At 35.5% G+C, this 17551-nt stretch overlaps 3 protein-coding genes across 5 annotated transcripts; all 3 read right to left on the bottom strand.

Annotated features, from left to right (window-relative positions):
- Positions 1-168: 168 nt before the first annotated feature.
- On the bottom strand, positions 169-3053 carry LOC121793990 (protein trichome birefringence-like 11). The gene is made up of 4 exons (XM_042192006.1): positions 2294-3053; positions 1202-1591; positions 971-1129; positions 169-894 (listed from the first exon to the last, which is right to left on the bottom strand). The coding sequence occupies exons 1-4, from the start codon at positions 2725-2727 to the stop codon at positions 528-530; spliced, it is 1350 nt and encodes a 449-aa protein (XP_042047940.1). The 5' UTR covers positions 2728-3053; the 3' UTR covers positions 169-527.
- A 2947-nt stretch (positions 3054-6000) lies between these two features.
- LOC121808447 (nuclear transcription factor Y subunit C-9-like) lies at positions 6001-9154 on the bottom strand. 3 transcript variants are annotated; one of them, XM_042208958.1, is made up of 3 exons: positions 8985-9154; positions 6506-7314; positions 6001-6217 (listed from the first exon to the last, which is right to left on the bottom strand). In XM_042208958.1, exon 2 carries the CDS (start codon positions 7271-7273, stop codon positions 6512-6514), a length of 762 nt encoding a protein of 253 aa, XP_042064892.1. In that variant the 5' UTR covers positions 7274-7314; positions 8985-9154; the 3' UTR covers positions 6001-6217; positions 6506-6511. The 3 variants fall into 3 exon arrangements, with proteins under 3 accessions (XP_042064892.1, XP_042064883.1, XP_042064900.1); XM_042208949.1 differs by having other exon boundaries at positions 6001-6220; positions 8985-9152; XM_042208966.1 differs by lacking the exon at positions 6001-6217 and adding an exon at positions 6307-6380.
- Positions 9155-13813: 4659 nt separating this feature from the next.
- LOC121808441 (stem-specific protein TSJT1-like) lies at positions 13814-16287 on the bottom strand. The gene is made up of 5 exons (XM_042208937.1): positions 16000-16287; positions 14728-14968; positions 14512-14632; positions 14304-14413; positions 13814-14113 (listed from the first exon to the last, which is right to left on the bottom strand). Exons 1-5 carry the CDS (start codon positions 16200-16202, stop codon positions 14078-14080), a joined length of 711 nt encoding a protein of 236 aa, XP_042064871.1. The 5' UTR covers positions 16203-16287; the 3' UTR covers positions 13814-14077.
- Positions 16288-17551: the final 1264 nt, after the last annotated feature.

Raw genomic sequence — 17551 nt, 5'->3', positions numbered from 1 at the left:
GAATTGAAACTGTGATTTAATAATTGAAATTGGAAAAATTTGAACATTCTATTAATAAAAAATGTAGGTTTATTTTGCAGTGGGGCCAAACGATTTCACATTAAGCTATGATTTCATTGTACTATTTAGACATTTACAATTAAACAAAAATCTATGAATACTGATAGGTGACTCATAAAGCTCAAAACATGGCTTTCATATTTCAATAATATTAAAATAAACATAGAATTTACCATCTACAACTCTATTTTTGCAATAACAGGGGCCAAAAGAACCCCAAAATAAATAGAAATGTTGAAAAGGAATAATTACTGTCTCCATCTTGCTAACTTACCAATAAACTTGAGATATAGTAATGAAATAATCAAAACCAAAAAATACATTAAAAAACATGTACCTATGATTCTGCTATTCCTATGTCAGATGATCATGGCTTTGCCACTTCTTCATTCACCCAAAACTGATCCCCTCTTCTTGCACCATAGACAACTCTCTCTATATATACTATTTACACAAGCCATGCTTGATCATGCCTGTGCATGAAAACGCGACACGTTCGATGCTTTAGCCACTTCGCGCTTCAAAAGGAGGGCGTACAGCAGCTCGTTCCACGTATCAGGCACCCCTGGCAGACACCAGTGGCTGCAGTCTTGCCTGTGAATTGGCGCGGGGCCACCCTTCGGTCCCAAGTAGTACAAAGAAGAGTGTCCATCTTTCCTCCTCGAGGTCATATGAGTCACATTAAGCACATCAACTTCTCTGAGCTCGGATGAATTCGCTATGACTTGGGAGAAAATGGTGTATTTAGTCCACGTGTGAGATGGCACGAGTGAAGCTCCAAGCTCTGGCAGCGTCTCCTGGTGGCAGTTTCCCCCGGTTCTCCAGTCACCGCCCCTGAAAAGAAACGTATGCTTATCATCTTCGTTGCATTCATGGATAGGGCGAATAGAACCGCGTGTTTAGGGCAGACCTGAAGTGGACAGGAGCGTATGAGCGGAAGAAGACTTGTGTCTTGGTGGTGTTCACTTCGCGATGAATCCATCTGGTGACGGTCTCCAAGGCCTTCTGGTACGCGCTGTCGACTTCCATATCCATCTTCACGACCGGTCCTTCTTGGAAATAGCAGCCGCTGATCATCCACGTAAAAGGTTCAGTAACATAACTAAAATGGCGAACGAGCGAAGCAAGAGAGTTTATTTACCCTCTGACAGTCTTCTCATAGTTCCACCAGTGGCCGGTGTTGAAGATGAGGACGTCCGCGTCTCTCCATTTGGAAGACATCCAATCCATTTCACCTAGTTTGAGTGTAGTCTTGACCACCGGTGGGGCTCTGGGAGGAGGCCGGCTTTGCAATACAAGAAACGGGGCTCTGTAGTACTCCACCGTGCAGTTGTAGTCTGCAAACTTGAAAACCAGGAAGCCCTTGTGTTTCGTGATGGGGTTTCCGTTTACTTCATACACCGCGGTCTTGTCAAGAACTACCGAAGACAGCATGCATAGCAGAGACTCCCACTGGTTTCTTCCAATCGAGTCTCCTGCGAACACAACGCGTTTGTTTCGCAGTTTCTCTAGCATCATCCTTGCATCAAATCTGTTTTACCATATGTAAGATTCAACTCTTCAAAGACCAAATTCATCAGAATCTATATCCCTAATCAGTAAACAACATTGATTGAATGTGTAAATCAAATAGAGTTGAAAATGGAGGTGCTTGAAAGTCTCCTTTTATAAGTTAGTAAATGCATATAGACACATAATTAATGAATCCATGGGAGATGCTATATTTACCACAAAACACAACTGAATGACAACTTAGCCATAAGATGAAAAAGACCACTTGAAATTGGAAAAGATAGATGAAAAGGTCAAACTAGAAGAATAGGATGAAAAAGACCATTTGAATTGCAGATATAAAATGAAACTTCTCAAATAGGGAAAAGTATAAAAAAATTTTGCTAAATGCTGATGCAAGAAGAATCTATGATAGATGCTATCTACATCCTCCAACACTTCAAAAATTGTAACTTAGTAACAAAAGGTAAAGACATTTATTGCGATTTTCCAAATCCCCACCCATTCTAAACAAGCAAACAATATCCAAGAACATAGCAAATTACGTAAACATGAACTTATTCTACAAATCTAGTCAATAAATCAAAGCAACACAGAAACACAATCAGATTGATTCAACATAATTCACATTCACTCAACTTGGAATCAAGACAACATAACATAATCCAATCCAATCAATTCTGAGAAATAAATGAATGATACTACTAAAAACAAATGAAACCTGGGCAAATTGCAATCTTTAGGCTGCCACCTCCATTTCATGTAGAACAAATCCGGCCGTCCATTTTCCGAGCACCTGAATCCATCATCCAAGAATCTGCAATCCCTCGACTGATACAGCGGATACCTCTCATCCCACACCCAATCACCATCAAACACGTCGCACCCACCACCACCCTCACTCAAAAAATCAATCTTTTTCCGACCCACAACGCCGCCGTCGTTCCTCAGCCACAGAAACCTCTCATTCTGAGAAGCAAATCTCGCCCCTTTACTCACAGTTCTGTAATCCAACAGAAAGAAGCAGAAAATAACCCCAACCGCCAACCCCAGAACCCCAACCGACGGCTCGAACGGCCGAAAACGCTTCATCTTCTTGCAGAAATCGACGAATTTCATGGCCTCCGAGGCCTCGGCAGATGGGGCGTTGCACATTTTGAATTTGTGAATAAAGATTCGATTTTTATTTTGTGGGTGTTTTTTTTTCAAAGTGTGTAAATAAGGAGGGAAAGAGGAATCAGTGAAGAGTCTGGTTCAAGCAAGACAACAACAACAACAACAACTGAGTAATCATAGCAAGTTTGGCCTGAGTGTTCATGGACTGTGTGCGTGTGTGTTTACTTGTTGGAGGAGTAATGGTGGGGAATTAAGTATTGTGATTAGTTAGAAATGTGAGAGTAAGGGAGAGAGGGGTGTCTGGAAAGCAAGGTAGCAAGAATGGAAGATTTTAGAGAGAGAGTGGTGAAGGTAATGATGGCGAAAGTGGGGAAGGTGGCGAGGAGAGTGGATTTCAAATTTTAATTACAGTTATTAGCTATTATTGATATTGGACGAACGCAGTAACCCCCAAATAAAAATATGATAAAATTTGTAGATATCTAATCTAATCTAGTAAAATCAAACTTATTCTGTTAGGCTAATAAGCTTTGATAACAAATCAATGCTGTACTACTAGTACATATTAAAAATAAACAAATTAATTCTAAATTTTCAAGAAATATGAAAAATGATTATAAATACTAAACTAATTATTACTTTTAAATTTAAACTAAAATTAATCAAGATATGAAGTTGATAAAAAAAGACTAAATCTTATTATTGTATTTTACCACCGCTGGCATGTTGCATTAAAATTTGTATTTACTTTATTATATCTAATAAATCACAATCAAATGGTTTATAGATAAAATAGTATCGAGATATAATCTAAGATTGATTTGTGATATTATTTTAGTGACAGAGGATTAGCTATGACTAATTATCTCATGATTATCCATCTAGGATTGAGTTGTGAGATTAAATCTCATGAATCAAACCTAACCTATTTAATCTTGGGATACAATCTTGCCAACCGAACACCTCATAGTACTACTACTACTTTTTTAGAATATTACTATTACTACCACTATTATAATTGAAAGCATTTTTGGAGAATAAGAAAAGTACATCTTCGATAGAGGTTAATATGATTATTTTTTTTTTCTGAGAAAAAGAAGCAGAAAATAGTTGAAATAGTGAGAAAGTTTGTTAGATAACTATAAATCTTGGTCACGTAGATTCACGAGGAACAATGTCTGGGGATGGAATTTTGTGCCTGCAATTCGCAATAACTAAATCTTTCTCGTTTCATTTTTCAATACTCCATTTAAAAAGAAAACAACAGTATACTACTATGTTACTGAAGAACGTAACTAAGTTAAGTTAAATTAAATTAAATTAATATCAATTCAATAATGACAAGCAATAAAGATAATACGATCTCAAAGTAACGTTTCCTACTCGAGTATTGAAATTATCAGAGTTTTGACCTCCTTCATCTATAGGAGTAGTTGTATTTATTAATGTTAATGGATCGGCCTACATAGAGTTATTATGCTGTACTTATATGAACATAATATCTTATTATAATTCTCGTTTATTATATTTATTTATTTATTTAGTTTGATTCTAATTAATAATATAAATATTATTGAATAGAATTTAATCCAACAAAAAATTACTTGCAATTCAATCGGTGTAAGTTTATGGTGGGATCACCGGCTGCAAGCAACAATATTTGCAATTCTACCTCCATAAAAATGCAATCTTGCCCTTCAATGGATGTTGATGCTGTCTCCATCTTGAAATCAATCACTCCATCTCTACAATCGTCCAAGCATAAAGGCCAAGCTGGTGATAATTTTATGTGTATCTTTATTAAACCACATTTATGTTTGTGCAACCGGCATCCAACACTGAAATCTCTAAATATACAAGCTAAACCCAAATGTTGATCTTTAACCAATTATTATCATATAATTTTTTGGCTTTTAAACTATCGAAATTCAGTTTGTATCTAAAATACTTCCACAATATAATTGTGCTCCAGAGAAAACGTTGAGAAATGAAGAAGATTTGAAATAAAGAGTTCTTGCAAGTGACGTGCAAGTTAACCCAATCTAGTACTACTATGATAATTGTCTATGGCTAAGGCCATCCACAACGCTGTTCCTATACCGTTCCTATACTGTTCCTTAAACCACTATTTGGGGGCCCCACTGTACTTTTTTACTCCATTCCTTAACTAAGGAACGGAACCTGCAACCCCCCGTTCCTTGACCGTTCCTTAAATTACTATTCATTCAATTTCATTTTTTTTTATTTCCAACCCAATTCAATTTAAATAAACACACTTTAATAAAAAACAAACACACTTTATTAAAAAACACACAACATTAAAAACAAATTCAACTTAAACTTAAAAAAAATAAAAAAGCACACAATTAAAATCCTAAAAAAATAAAAAACACAAAATAAAAAACACACAATTAAACGTGGGAAAATAAAAAAACTACTCTGCCGGCGAATCATCCTCCGGAGGCGATCGAGGTTTAGGGGGAGGAGGAAGACCAAGTGGTCGAGCGTAGGCATCCACATCGAAAGTGGGTGGTTGGTACCCACCCGGCGTCGCCGACCCCTGGGTGCCCGGCGTCGACGACCCGGAACCACCAAGTGTGTTGTACATGGTCTCCCAATCGCCGAACGCGTTGAGATCCCACCCACCGGAGCCGCCACCGCCGTAATTCCCGTCGCCGGACATTTTGTGAAGAAGATTGAAATAGAAAATTGGAGATGAATTGATGTTGGTTTAGGAAGAGTAGATGTGTAGTTGTGCGTGAAATGTAATAAATTAGGTGTATTTATAGAATAAGAAAATAAAAATAAAAATAAAAAAAATTAAAAAAAGTTAAAAAAAAACAGTAATATTACCGTTAAAAAAAATTAAAAAATCAATTTTTTTTAAAAAAATTAATTATTGCGTCATCGCTGACGTGTCCCACTCGCGGGCCGGCGAGTGGGAAGCACGCACGAAGCAGGGAGCGCCACGTCGCCCCAGCGTGTGGCGGCACAAGCCGTGCCGCGTTCCGTGCCGTCGGCACCCGGCACGGAATAAGAGCGGAATGGTGCGCCGTAACGCGTTCCGCGGAGAAACCGTTCCGGCGGAACGGCACGCTGAACGCCGGCGGCACGCGTTGCTGGTGCCCTAATGGTCCACATTCGAATTCAATGCGACGCGGTCTATAAATTTAAATTCATTTTCCTACAAAAAAAAAATCGTTAAAAATCCTAGATGAAATAAGCAAATCTCCTCTTTTTCAATCCTGTGGCATCTATGCTAAATAGTGGTGATAACTAAAGTTGTATGCTTAAAAGGTGGAGGCAATAATGTTAAATTATAACGTACATAGCATAATTATATAAATCACAAAGTTTAAAGTCGATAATCTGGATTTTAGTTATGCATAACAAAAGCAAAAGCTTCCAAAATAAAATTCAATCTACGGTTGGTTGCATTACACTAGGATAGATATTTCATATAGCTTGAGATCTTCATGTATTCCCCCATGTTACACCAAAGTCCACAACAACAGGATCCCTTTGATAACTTCTGCAAATGCGATTTCATTAAATATTGCTCACAATTAATCAAAACAAATGTATTAAGTTGGCATATCATAAGAGAGAAAATCATCAAATACCCAAAATAACACAGATGCTCCTTTGGTTCATCCGGATGGACGGTGCATCCACCTCAATCAAATTCTAATCTGGGGGCAATGAACCCTAATCGTAGTCAGTTGAGGTGGATGCACCGTACATTTCGTAAACGGTCAAATGAACACATGTTTTTTTTTTCGAATAAGGGAAAGCAGTAAAATTCAGGGTGCCTAACCTGTGCTTAAGAATCCGAAGGTGGTGGTGGCTGCTGTGGCCACATATGCTGAGCCATATACGGGCGCGACTGTTGACCATAAATGCCTGGATCCACAGGCTTTCCCACGTACATCGCAGGAGCTCCAACAGGAGGAGTAGGTTGTTGTGGCATGTAATAGTATGGCAGCCCCTCAGAAGAAGCTCCGACCGGAAGGGGTCCTCGGGACATTGAGGCAAGCACCTCATCTTTCAGATCCTCCCTGGGAACGATATCGACCAAGAAATCGAATATGTCCGTCCTTGTTATAGCAGCTGCAATGTCATTCTTCTGGAGCGTCCTCCTTTTGTTCTCTTCAGTGTGGTTCCACGCTCGTAAAGTCAGCTCGAGAATGAACATTTCACAGGCTCGTGCAAAGATAACGGGTGCTTCTGCTGAGATCATCCTAACGTCTTCGTCTGCTTTCATTATCTTCTTGATCCTGGCTAACGGCAGGCTATGGTTCTTAAAATCTGTCGCCTGATCGATTTCTTCATACTGGGTGGCCCAGAAGTTCTGGAGTTGTTGTTGCAGTTGCTGCTGTTGCTGCTGCTGTATGTGCTGATATGCAAGTTGGTGTTGTGCCATCTGAGCCGGAGATGCAGAGAGACCGGCAGCTCGGGGAGATTGAGACGAAGCAGCAGGAGAAGAGGCTCCCGTCATTTGGTTAGCTTGATACGGATTCACAGGATACGGCATCTGAGCAGAGCTTCCCATACCTTGAGCCTGACCATTTCCTTGCTGGTCCATGACTTACGAGCTCTTTCAGGAAAGTTTAGGCTTTTGACTGACTGAGTAACAGATAACGAAAACAGGAACAACATCAAAATCCAGATGACAAAATGACACGAAGGAGTCAACAAAAATCACAGACAGTGTCTTATGATATGTGCATAGTTTAATTAGAGACATTTTCTACAAATTTAATTAGCCTTAACTGATATAGTAAGGGTGAATCCATGTGCAAAGTTTGTTCTATAAAAAGGAAGAAAAAAGGGGGAGAAAAGGAAATAAAATAATCACATGATACATAAGTATTAAACCCAAATATTGCTACTTGTATAGAAAAAGGATCGTTGATAGTATTTAGTATGAACTTGGATGTTAAATTAAACAAAATGAACAATCCAACTCACAAAATGAACTTGATGAATCCACAATTCAATGATCCACGGTTATGTCACGTGACTTACGACACCAGTTATCAATCTACTCAAAAGTTTATAGCAACTAAGAGCAGAGGAATAAAGGGAAGTTTCATTAGCAGCTCTACCACGTACACTAACACAGCCACGTATCACTTGCTAACCAACGGGCCGATGATCAACGAATGACAGCTTGCCACGTACAATAACGGCCAGAAATAAAAAGAGAATAAAAGAATCATCATAAATCCAAATGTACCGCCAATCTTTTGATACAGACATGTCATCACCAGTTCACCAAAACACATGGCTGATTCATCAATCTACAGTTTGAATTGCCAAATGTTACCTAAGACTGCAGGACCCTTTCAATGTTATAACTTCGCTTAGGGGGCTTAAAATGAAGTTCCTCAAAAGATCTCATAAAAGACACCGTGTCATTGCATTAACTTATGTAGAAAACAAGAATGTAAATAACAGTGTTATAATTTTATCGCACTTTTAGTTTAATAATGCTTCGTTGTGTTTTTCATCAACAACGTCAGCAGTTCGGTTACTCTGTGTATCTTCATTTTGTCGCTTTCCAACAAGCCTAACTTCGCGGAACCAATAAATAGCAAGCTACGCAAAACAGCCAAATCATAAAGAATACCACGTCAACCCCGAAAGGGATTCTACTCTCTGATTCACAATCAATCTAGGGTTTGAGTCATAAAATGCTAACTGAAATTTTTCATGTTATACCTTTGCTTACATGACTCAAAATTAAGTTCCTCAAGAAATCCCATGAAAGTCATAGGCTAAATTTTATACTCCATTAATACATATAACAAGTGTTTTTTTTATCATATGTTCTCCAACACGAATAAGATCAAACTTTATAAATTAATCATATCATGGCATATGTATTATATCCCAAACCTAAAATTAGTAAAAAAAAATATACAGCAACTGAAACCTACTTCCACCTTCAAATTACTAAAAAAATGTCTGAAATTGCTACTTAACCAGTCATCCACCGATTTAAACCATGAATCTACCAAATCATACACAAGCTCATACAAAATTCATCTCCTACCAATCACGAACCATACATAACAGGCAAACAATTAGCCAGTAGCAACACATGTACCTCAAAGAAATACTTAAAAAGTAAAATAAAACAGTAAAAGCAGCAAACATACACGGAGTCAAAACGATACCCAAAAACCTTACGAGTTGAGGCACAAATTCAATTTTGAAGCAAAAACAACTGAGCAAAATAGCAAAGCCAATTTAACAAATGAAATCACACAACCGCGAGTTTAGTTGCATACCTTTGAGATGCAGTTGAAACTTGAAAGGGGAGAAGGAATCTGAGTAGAAGGTGAAAGCAACAAAACTAGGTTTATTGGGGGAAAATTAATTTTATGTAGAGTCCTTACAAATTTCGTCACCGATCAATTCAGTGATTAATTATGATGGCATGTGTACAGTCACACACATATTATATACGTACATATGCGATGTATGTATTATAAGTATAGGTGTAACTGAGACTAGCTTGGAAGTTTGGTTGGCCAAAACTCCATAATTTTGCTCTACCCAAACTGACCCTGCCCAACTATTCTTTTTACCATCTCCATCTGTGCTCTTGATGAATGTGGGCCCGGACTCACTTTTATTAATTTTTTACTTCATGCTCTTTGGCAATAGCACAAAATCAACATTCATGCTCTTCTACAAGAGCATGAACATGCTCAAGGGTTCCACCATTCTATTATTTAATTTAAATACTTCAATTACTAAAAACATTTCCACAATATTAAATACATTAATAATACGCGAAATACTATTATAAATTATTAAAAAATTAAAAGTTACATAATTAAAATCCTAAAACTTAAAAATTAGATGATTAAAATCCTAAAAATTGAGATTGAGAGAGTTGTTTGGTATAGTGTTTTTTTTTGTGTTTGAAATGAGAGTATTTATAGATGAAAGTATGAATTTTGGGGTAAAAATAATGAAAAAAAAAATTAAAAGTGTGGAAAAAACGGATATATTGTATTAGGAAGTGGGAAAATATTTTTTTTATTAAATCTGAATTTTTCAAAAATTTCAATTTTTTTAAAAAAATAATAATAATAAATGATAAACCAACGGCCAACCAGAGCATGCCACGTCGGCTGCTCGTGCTCTTGCCAACGGCACGGACGTCGTCCTTGCGCAAGAGCACCGATGGGCATGCTCTTAGTTTTCGTAATAATAATAGTACTATTATAGTCCATCGGTCACATAGAAATAAGTCATGTAGAATTGTTACGAGTTTTAATATGTAATTAGTAAAATAAGAGAGATGTGAAAAAGTAGTTTAAATTGTGTAGTGGTTGGTGAGGCCTATAAACGATAGTACTGTACTACTCCCTCCGGCCCAACTAAGCCGAGTCAAAACTTTTGGGCACGGAGATTAAGAAATTGTGTTGAAAATTAGGAGAGATGAATAAAGTAGGAAAGATAGAGAGAGAGTAAAGTAAGTGATGGAATAAAGTAAGAGTGGTTGGATGTTTTGTTTTTTGTCAAGAAGGGAAATTACTCAACTTAGTTAGGACATCCCAAAAATGAATATGACACAACTTAGTTGGAACGAGGGGAGTACTTAAAGTAAAATAGAATGAGAAAAATGTTGTCATAAATCCATATGTACTAATTATATGGGACAGATGGAAAAAGAAATATGGACAATTTCTATGGGACAAATGGAAAAAGAAATATGTCATATTTCTATAGCACATGTAAAGTATAAATTAGTAAAATATTAATGGACATGTTAAAATTAAAAAAATAAGATCATTTTTGATAGACAGAGGTAGTATGTTAATCGAGTTTTGCAATTTTCATATGAAAACTACCGATAATTATTTTACGTTTACCCTTGATGACTCAAAACCTAATACTACTAGGAGTACAATATTAAATGAAAGAAAAGCTTCTTACCAAGTAAGATGCGTTCCCGGTCATACTCATACTCCCTCCGTTTTCTAAAAATAAGGAACTTTTGAAATGACACAAGTTTTAATAAAAAATTAGTAAAGTAAGAGAGATAGAAATAAAAGAAAAAGTGTGTTAATGGAAAATAGATCCCACCACATAGAGAGAAAGAAATTTCCTAAAATAAAGTGTTTCTATTTTTAGGAAATTGAACAAAACAAAAGAGTTTCTTTTTTTTTTAAATGAATGGAATAATAGTAGTTTAGCTCATATTGGTAAAATGCCCTGTTTTCATCAATCAAGAAACTAATAATAGAAGAAGAAATAGCCAATTATAATTCAATTTTATTGTCTAATTATTTGATTTATTATGTACTATAATGCACATTTTGGTAATAAAGAATATTACTTATATGTTATAATAATACACAGATCGACATGTCTAATTAAAACCAAATTCTTGGGCGAGCAAAGTGTTTATTTCATTATCTCAAATGTTTTCCACATGCATCTCTCACCCAAAATAGGCTAAAGTCGATTCAGACATCTCTTAAAAACTCACACATATTTAGGGGTGGGTAGGTACAGTATATCTTACCGAAACCACCATACCGTATATCTTACCGTAAATTCGGTATGCGAAAAAATCATACCTTTATCTTACCAAAATTTTCGGTATACCGAACTTCGATATACCTTATTTTCGGTATGGAGAATTTTCATACCGATATCGTACCTCATTTTTGGTATGCCGTACCAAAGTTCGGTATACCATACTTTTGCGGTATACCTTACTTTCAATATCAATGAAAATTGAATATTTGAGTTTTTAGAATACTATTTATACTCCCTCCGTCCCGGGCTACTCGCACCTTTCCTTTTCGGCACAGAGATTAAGGAATGAGTGTATAGGAAAGTCAAAAATGACGGCTGTAGGTGAAAATTTTTACTAAAAATGGAAAGAGTGCAAGTAACTTGGGACGCCCAAAAAGGAAATAAGTGCGAGTAGTGCGAGACGGAGGGAGTATTTTATAGTAATTTAAATAATATACAGGTATTAAATACTAGTATATTTTATTCATATTATATTATATTTCACAATAAATTTTATAATTTAAAAATACATAAAATACTTTATATATTATTATATTCATATTTTACGGTATATACCTTAAATTACGGTATATACCGAATTTCGGTATGCCGCGGTATACCGCGCTATATAAAAATTCATATCTTTACCTTACCGAAATATTTCGGTAAGGTATCATACCGTACTGAAAATCACGGTATACTGAAAATTTGATATTTTCGGTATTTTTTCGGTACGATAAGGCCGGCATTTCGGTATTTTTCCCCAGCCCTACACATACTCAACAAAAATCACAATATGCCAATTAATTTACTATTTTAAGGCGAAAGTCGGTTCACAATGTAACAACTTAAGAACAAATCAATTTTAAATATGCTTGTCCAAAAAAACATTGGTTTAGTCGAGTAAATATGTTTTTTACACGCTCGATCAAGAATCATCGTACAACTCCAAACATTATTGTCGGAATGAAGAGAATACTCTATCTCTATGTATGACTGAGTGAATTAATCAAAACTACAATTAGAGCCTATTCAAGAAAAGAAGAAATTAAATTAGATCTATTAAAGGTAATAAAGTCATAAATAGATTATTTACTTTCATAATTAGTAGTATATAGTTTGAACTCTATATAAAGAGTTAGATGTAGGAGAAATAATAAACCAGAACATAATCCGCAAGCCTGGTCGAGCAGGATTAGTCGGATTCCGCCAAAAGGCGGGTTCGGTACACCTGTGGCTAAACAAAAATAAATAAATAAACATGAACATAATACACATTTTTTATTCTTCCAATATTTTATTTTATGCGTTAGTTTTTTATTTTCTGCATTCTATTTTCTATTGATTATATGCTTATGATTTTTCAAAATACTTTGTACCCATTAAACAATTTATATTATTGATATATTATAAATTACTAAAAGATAGAGTTAGTCACTTCTATTTTTCGGGAGAGAAAGCAAAAAAATCTAGCAGATAATATTAAGGATAATGAATTGTGTTTTTCTCATTTGGAATATTTGTATGATTAGATCGAATTATATGTTTAGTTATTAATTATATTCTTTTAATTTATAAATTCTCTGCTGGTAGGCTGAGATACAAATAATCAGAAACATTATAACTATAACCCAGATAAATAAAATTTGGCCCAAAGCATAAAACTAATTATTTCTCGAATCGCAAAAATAAACTAAAATTGGCCTGCTTAGCCCAATGAGCCCAATTAGATCACCATAAATGGGCAACAACGTGGATAGAATAATTATGCAAGTACTCAAATAACCCAATAAGAATTCTATAAAATAAATAAATAAATATCACTAGATAGTTTTATGGAAGTACTATTACTCCCTCCGTTCCATATTAATTGAGTCATATTACTATTTTAAAAAGTTTCAAGTTAATTGAGTCATTTCTATTTTTGGCAAAAAGGATCATCTCTTTTTCTCTCTTCATCTCTCTTACTTTACTTCATTCAACATCCACTTAACACACTATTCTTAATTTTTGTGCTGAAAGAAAACGCTTCAATTAACAAAAAATGTAGGGAGTAATAAAGTTGGTATACAGAGCTTCTCTAAGTAATAATCCTATTATATTCGGGAATTTTGTTGACCACAAGACTTCATATGAATGTAACAAAAAATTCTTGAATTTTCACGTTTTAGTAAAGTAATAACCAAACAATGACATAAAAATTAAACACCCATTCCTAAATGTATATTGAAATTGATCCAAGTGGAGTTCTGTACCTAGATTAGAAAGATATGTTATAAACACACAGAAACGAGATTATAAAAAGAAAGCAAATTTCATAATATGCTACAAACAATTAAATAAATCAATAGGAACCCACCACACTGATTGTCCCATGCCCCATCTCAACAATAGAAGTTACATTATCGACTCTACAAAGTACAAAGGGAATGATATTGTTTCCCATTGAAGTTGATTTATTGTAGCCCATAACTCACATTATGGGTAGCAAAAATATAATTGTTTATTGATGCTATGTAGTTAATCTTGTAATCATGTCAATGATGATATTATATAAGTTCAGTTTTGATTACTAGATGAATTGCCACTCACAAACCATATTATTATACAACTAAGACAAGACTGTACAAAATACACAAAGGATTGGACATAGCACTGTGAAAGAAAAAAAAAACAAGACCTAGAAATAACACCAACTTTTGTTTGGAAATACCATGTAAAAGCTAAATTGCCCCTACTTTCTTGACACCAAACTCTTCCATTTATTTACACTGCTCTCTCTTTCACTCTCTCCCTTTCTTCACTTATCATCTCAAGTGCCAACTCATAGAGTTCAAAGCCTTGTCTATTTTGTGGCAGCAACAATGCTTGGCCCTTCCACCTGAAATATCACATCACCACACACAATAAGATGTGGCTGCTACAGCTTACTTTTAGTACATTTTCATACCTCAAATTTCAACAAATCACAATTATTCGGATCTCACCCAATAGATTCTCTTGCATATATCAAAAGGAGTTGTCTTAATAACAGGGGGGTAGGGGGAGATATAGATCACTATATCACATACCATGAATTTAGCTCCCCAGATCTCTTCCTCCTGAGCAGGGACAGCTGTTATCTTATTTTTCGGATTCTCGTAGCTTCTAAGCTCACCAATTGCTGTGGAGAAGAAGCACCCTGACATATGGAGCAACAAAGTTACGGTTAAATACGAGCATGAGTTTGTTCATCGCATATTGAATACCACATGCTAGAAAGATAAGAAGTATCTTTACCTTGTGGGAAAGAAGCAAGTGACTTCCCACAAGCACCCTTGAGCAAGTCGGCATCATCAGCAAATGCAACATATCCATCAGCAGTGATTCCCCAGTAGAGAGGAACCTTAGCATTTGGGTCCTGTCACAATACCCACCAACTCAAAGTTATAGCCAATAGATCGATAATACTAATGATCCAGTTAGGTAAATGTAAGTTCAGTCACGGTCACTCACCGTGGCCACAAATAAAGTCGAAGTGGACTTGTCAAACACTATGAAAGCAAAGTTCCCTTCAAGATGTCCAACAACATGATTTGGAGGATAAGGTGCCCTGTCACGAAGCGTCTTGTATGCCTCGATCATCAAAAGAACCTCATTTGCAGATTTTGCAAGCCCGTATTGCTGCTTCAGGCTCCCCAAGTTGTCCAGTGCTCCTTCGAACAGGCAGAATATTTCATCCTTCGCTGCAAAAGATCTGCAAGTTTTCATCTAAAATCAGGTTCATTCAAGTATCACACAATCAATCAATAAACTAAGCATAAAGTACTACTTATAAATACTATAGTTGATAAACAAGGATTAGAGCCATGTTATTTATTACTACGATTATAGACACTCTAGAAGTCAACAGTGGATCTACCTAACACAGAAAATAGACATGGGCAACCAAACATTAAGGGATAATTTTAATTTTTCATTTATATCCCAACCACCTATCTGTCAATATTTATCCTGAAGCTTTGTATCACTCCATAGCAGTCAGAAAAATAGACCAAACTAAACCTTATTTCTCATCTATAAAGTCAGATATGGATGAATTAAACTCTTCAGCTCATGGCAATGGCCCTGTTAGATGAATCAAACTTAAAATGATAACATAATAACACATAAGTTGCACAAGGAGTTCTAATCTGCTAGAAATTTCTGGAATTAAAAAAAAGTCAACAAATCTTATCTTGCTTTATCGATCTACTTTTCCTATGGCTATTGGTGCACATCTTCCAGTCTTGCCTAGAATTCATTCGGCATCATCTTCGTATTCTGTTGGGCATATTACACACCTCGATACAATAAATAATTATAAACATAAAAAATAAACTTAGGATTATTAATTTTCTAATCAGCTCCTTTAAACGTCTGATGACTACGATCGTGATCAACAAGGCTACTAAAAGTGGCGAGCAAAAATTCACAAAATTATTTCCGTCTCGTTCTCCAGTTCTCCTCCATCAAGCCAGTTAAATCATACTATTTGAGAAATCTATTAATAAACGGTTAACAAAATTGTAAAATAACGAAATATTTAACTATAATCATGATATCATCTAATGAGCTTAAAAATAACTTGCATAATCCAAATTAAACCATACCTAATCAATTTCATCATAATAATGCAGCCATAAAACAAACCTAATACTGTTAATAACCATAATCTCTGCATAATAGTTTATGATGCAATAAAATCAAACTTAAATATAATCAATTAGATGATCACTGATTCAGTACCTCGGCAGCTGAGCTGACTGATTGCGGTGAGAGTATGCCAGCTGGGCATCATCGCCAACCTTAACGGAAATCGCCGAAGAATTGGCGTCGAGGAATCGCGCCAGCAGCTTGTCCGCCGTCACTTTAGGCGACGGCGTCCGGCTCCCTGCTGCCACCAGCTCGTCCGGCGGCGACATGATCGAGCTGCTGAATATTCCCAACATTTTCTCTCTCCTCTCTCTAGAAATGGATAATACGGATGTATGCTTCAATTAGAGTGGCTAAAGGGGATGGAAATGGAATGGAGAGGGAATATAGCGAGGGACCATTTGGATTTATAGAGAGAAATGTGAGGGTGTTTTTGTAAAATCATCACTGAATCCTTTATTTTATTTAGAATAATTTCGAGAATTAGACAACTTGAATCTTACCTCCCCCGGTTAATGCCTTCTTTACACTTTACTCCCTACTTTTACTTAAAATTACGTAAGATAGGGATAAAGTTAGTTACAACTTACAAATAAATGATGAAAAATCACAATGGAATCTTATTTTCATTTGGCATGAATTTTAATAAAAACCATTGAATGTATAATGAGTCGAATAAGAATGTAATTGAAAATATTAGTAGTAGAATGCATATTTCATTTTTATATAATATTTTATTTGTTTTTGAGAAAATGTTACATTTGATTGAGGATATGAGATTTCAAGATATGCATTCTACTAAAATTATTTTTCAGTAATAGTATTAAAATAGAGAGATAATAGAGTTGAATGTATTAATAAAAAGAAAAATACAACTAAATTAATAATGAAGAGAGAACAATGTAGTTGAGAATGTATTAAATTGGTGATATAGTACTTTTTTGAAAATAGAAATATGACAATTTATATTTGACAAAACAAAAAAAAGTGTAAAATCTTCTTGGAATAGAGATGATAGTTATGTGGTAGTACGTTAATGAACTGAGTTATTAAAAAATGATATGATTCATTTATATATAAAAAAATTAGTAAAACCAAAAATGTCACTTTTTAAACAAAGGCTAATTCATTCAATTGAATGTTTCAATCATGTTTAAATGTTTAATAAGTATATTCTTTTCATACCTAACACTTGCTAAATAGCTACGTATCTTTTTATGATATTTTTAAAAAAAGTTAATTAACTCAATTTAATATTTTAATCATGCTTAATGTGCATACTTAGTACGCCTAACACTTGCTAAATAGCTATCATTTTATAATATTTTTCAAAATATATAATTTATGTTATATTATTATAAAGAGTTATGAATTAGAAAAGAGTTAAGAACCTAGGACTGCATTTACAAAAATCATATCACTTTATATCATAAGGCCACCCGAACGCGCCACGCGGGTGGCCCGTATCCCGTCACTCAGGGACGGGACGGCGGCGTTACGCGTTGCCGCGCCCCGTCTCGTCCCCAGCCCGTCACCCGTCCCGTTCCACCGTGACGAAACGCGAGACAGCTCGCCACGCACCGAGGCGACGTGGCACGCTCCCAGGCCATGCGTGACGCCACTCGCCGTCCCTCGAGTGAGCATC

The sequence above is a fragment of the Salvia splendens genome, chromosome 1, assembly GCF_004379255.2.
Source record: "Salvia splendens isolate huo1 chromosome 1, SspV2, whole genome shotgun sequence".
Taxonomy (NCBI): Eukaryota; Viridiplantae; Streptophyta; class Magnoliopsida; order Lamiales; family Lamiaceae; genus Salvia; species Salvia splendens.
Note: the sequence above shows the minus strand (reverse complement) of the source record. Positions and strands in the feature narration are given on the sequence as shown.

Excerpts from the sequence above, each read along its gene's own strand:
- LOC121793990 (XM_042192006.1), bottom strand. The coding sequence starts at position 2,727 with ATGTGCAACGCCCCATCTGCCGAGGCCTCGGAGGCCATGAAATTCGTC. Across the intron at positions 1,130-1,201 it reads TATGAGAAGACTGTCAGAGG|CGGCTGCTATTTCCAAGAAG; the intron begins GTAAATAAACTC and ends GTGGATGATCAG. Across the intron at positions 895-970 it reads TACGCTCCTGTCCACTTCAG|GGGCGGTGACTGGAGAACCG; the intron begins GTCTGCCCTAAA and ends GTTTCTTTTCAG.
- LOC121808447 (XM_042208958.1), bottom strand. The coding sequence starts at position 7,273 with ATGGACCAGCAAGGAAATGGTCAGGCTCAAGGTATGGGAAGCTCTGCT.
- LOC121808441 (XM_042208937.1), bottom strand. The coding sequence starts at position 16,202 with ATGTTGGGAATATTCAGCAGCTCGATCATGTCGCCGCCGGACGAGCTG. Across the intron at positions 14,969-15,999 it reads CAGTCAGCTCAGCTGCCGAG|ATCTTTTGCAGCGAAGGATG; the intron begins GTACTGAATCAG and ends GAAAACTTGCAG. Across the intron at positions 14,633-14,727 it reads CGACTTTATTTGTGGCCACG|GACCCAAATGCTAAGGTTCC; the intron begins GTGAGTGACCGT and ends GTATTGTGACAG.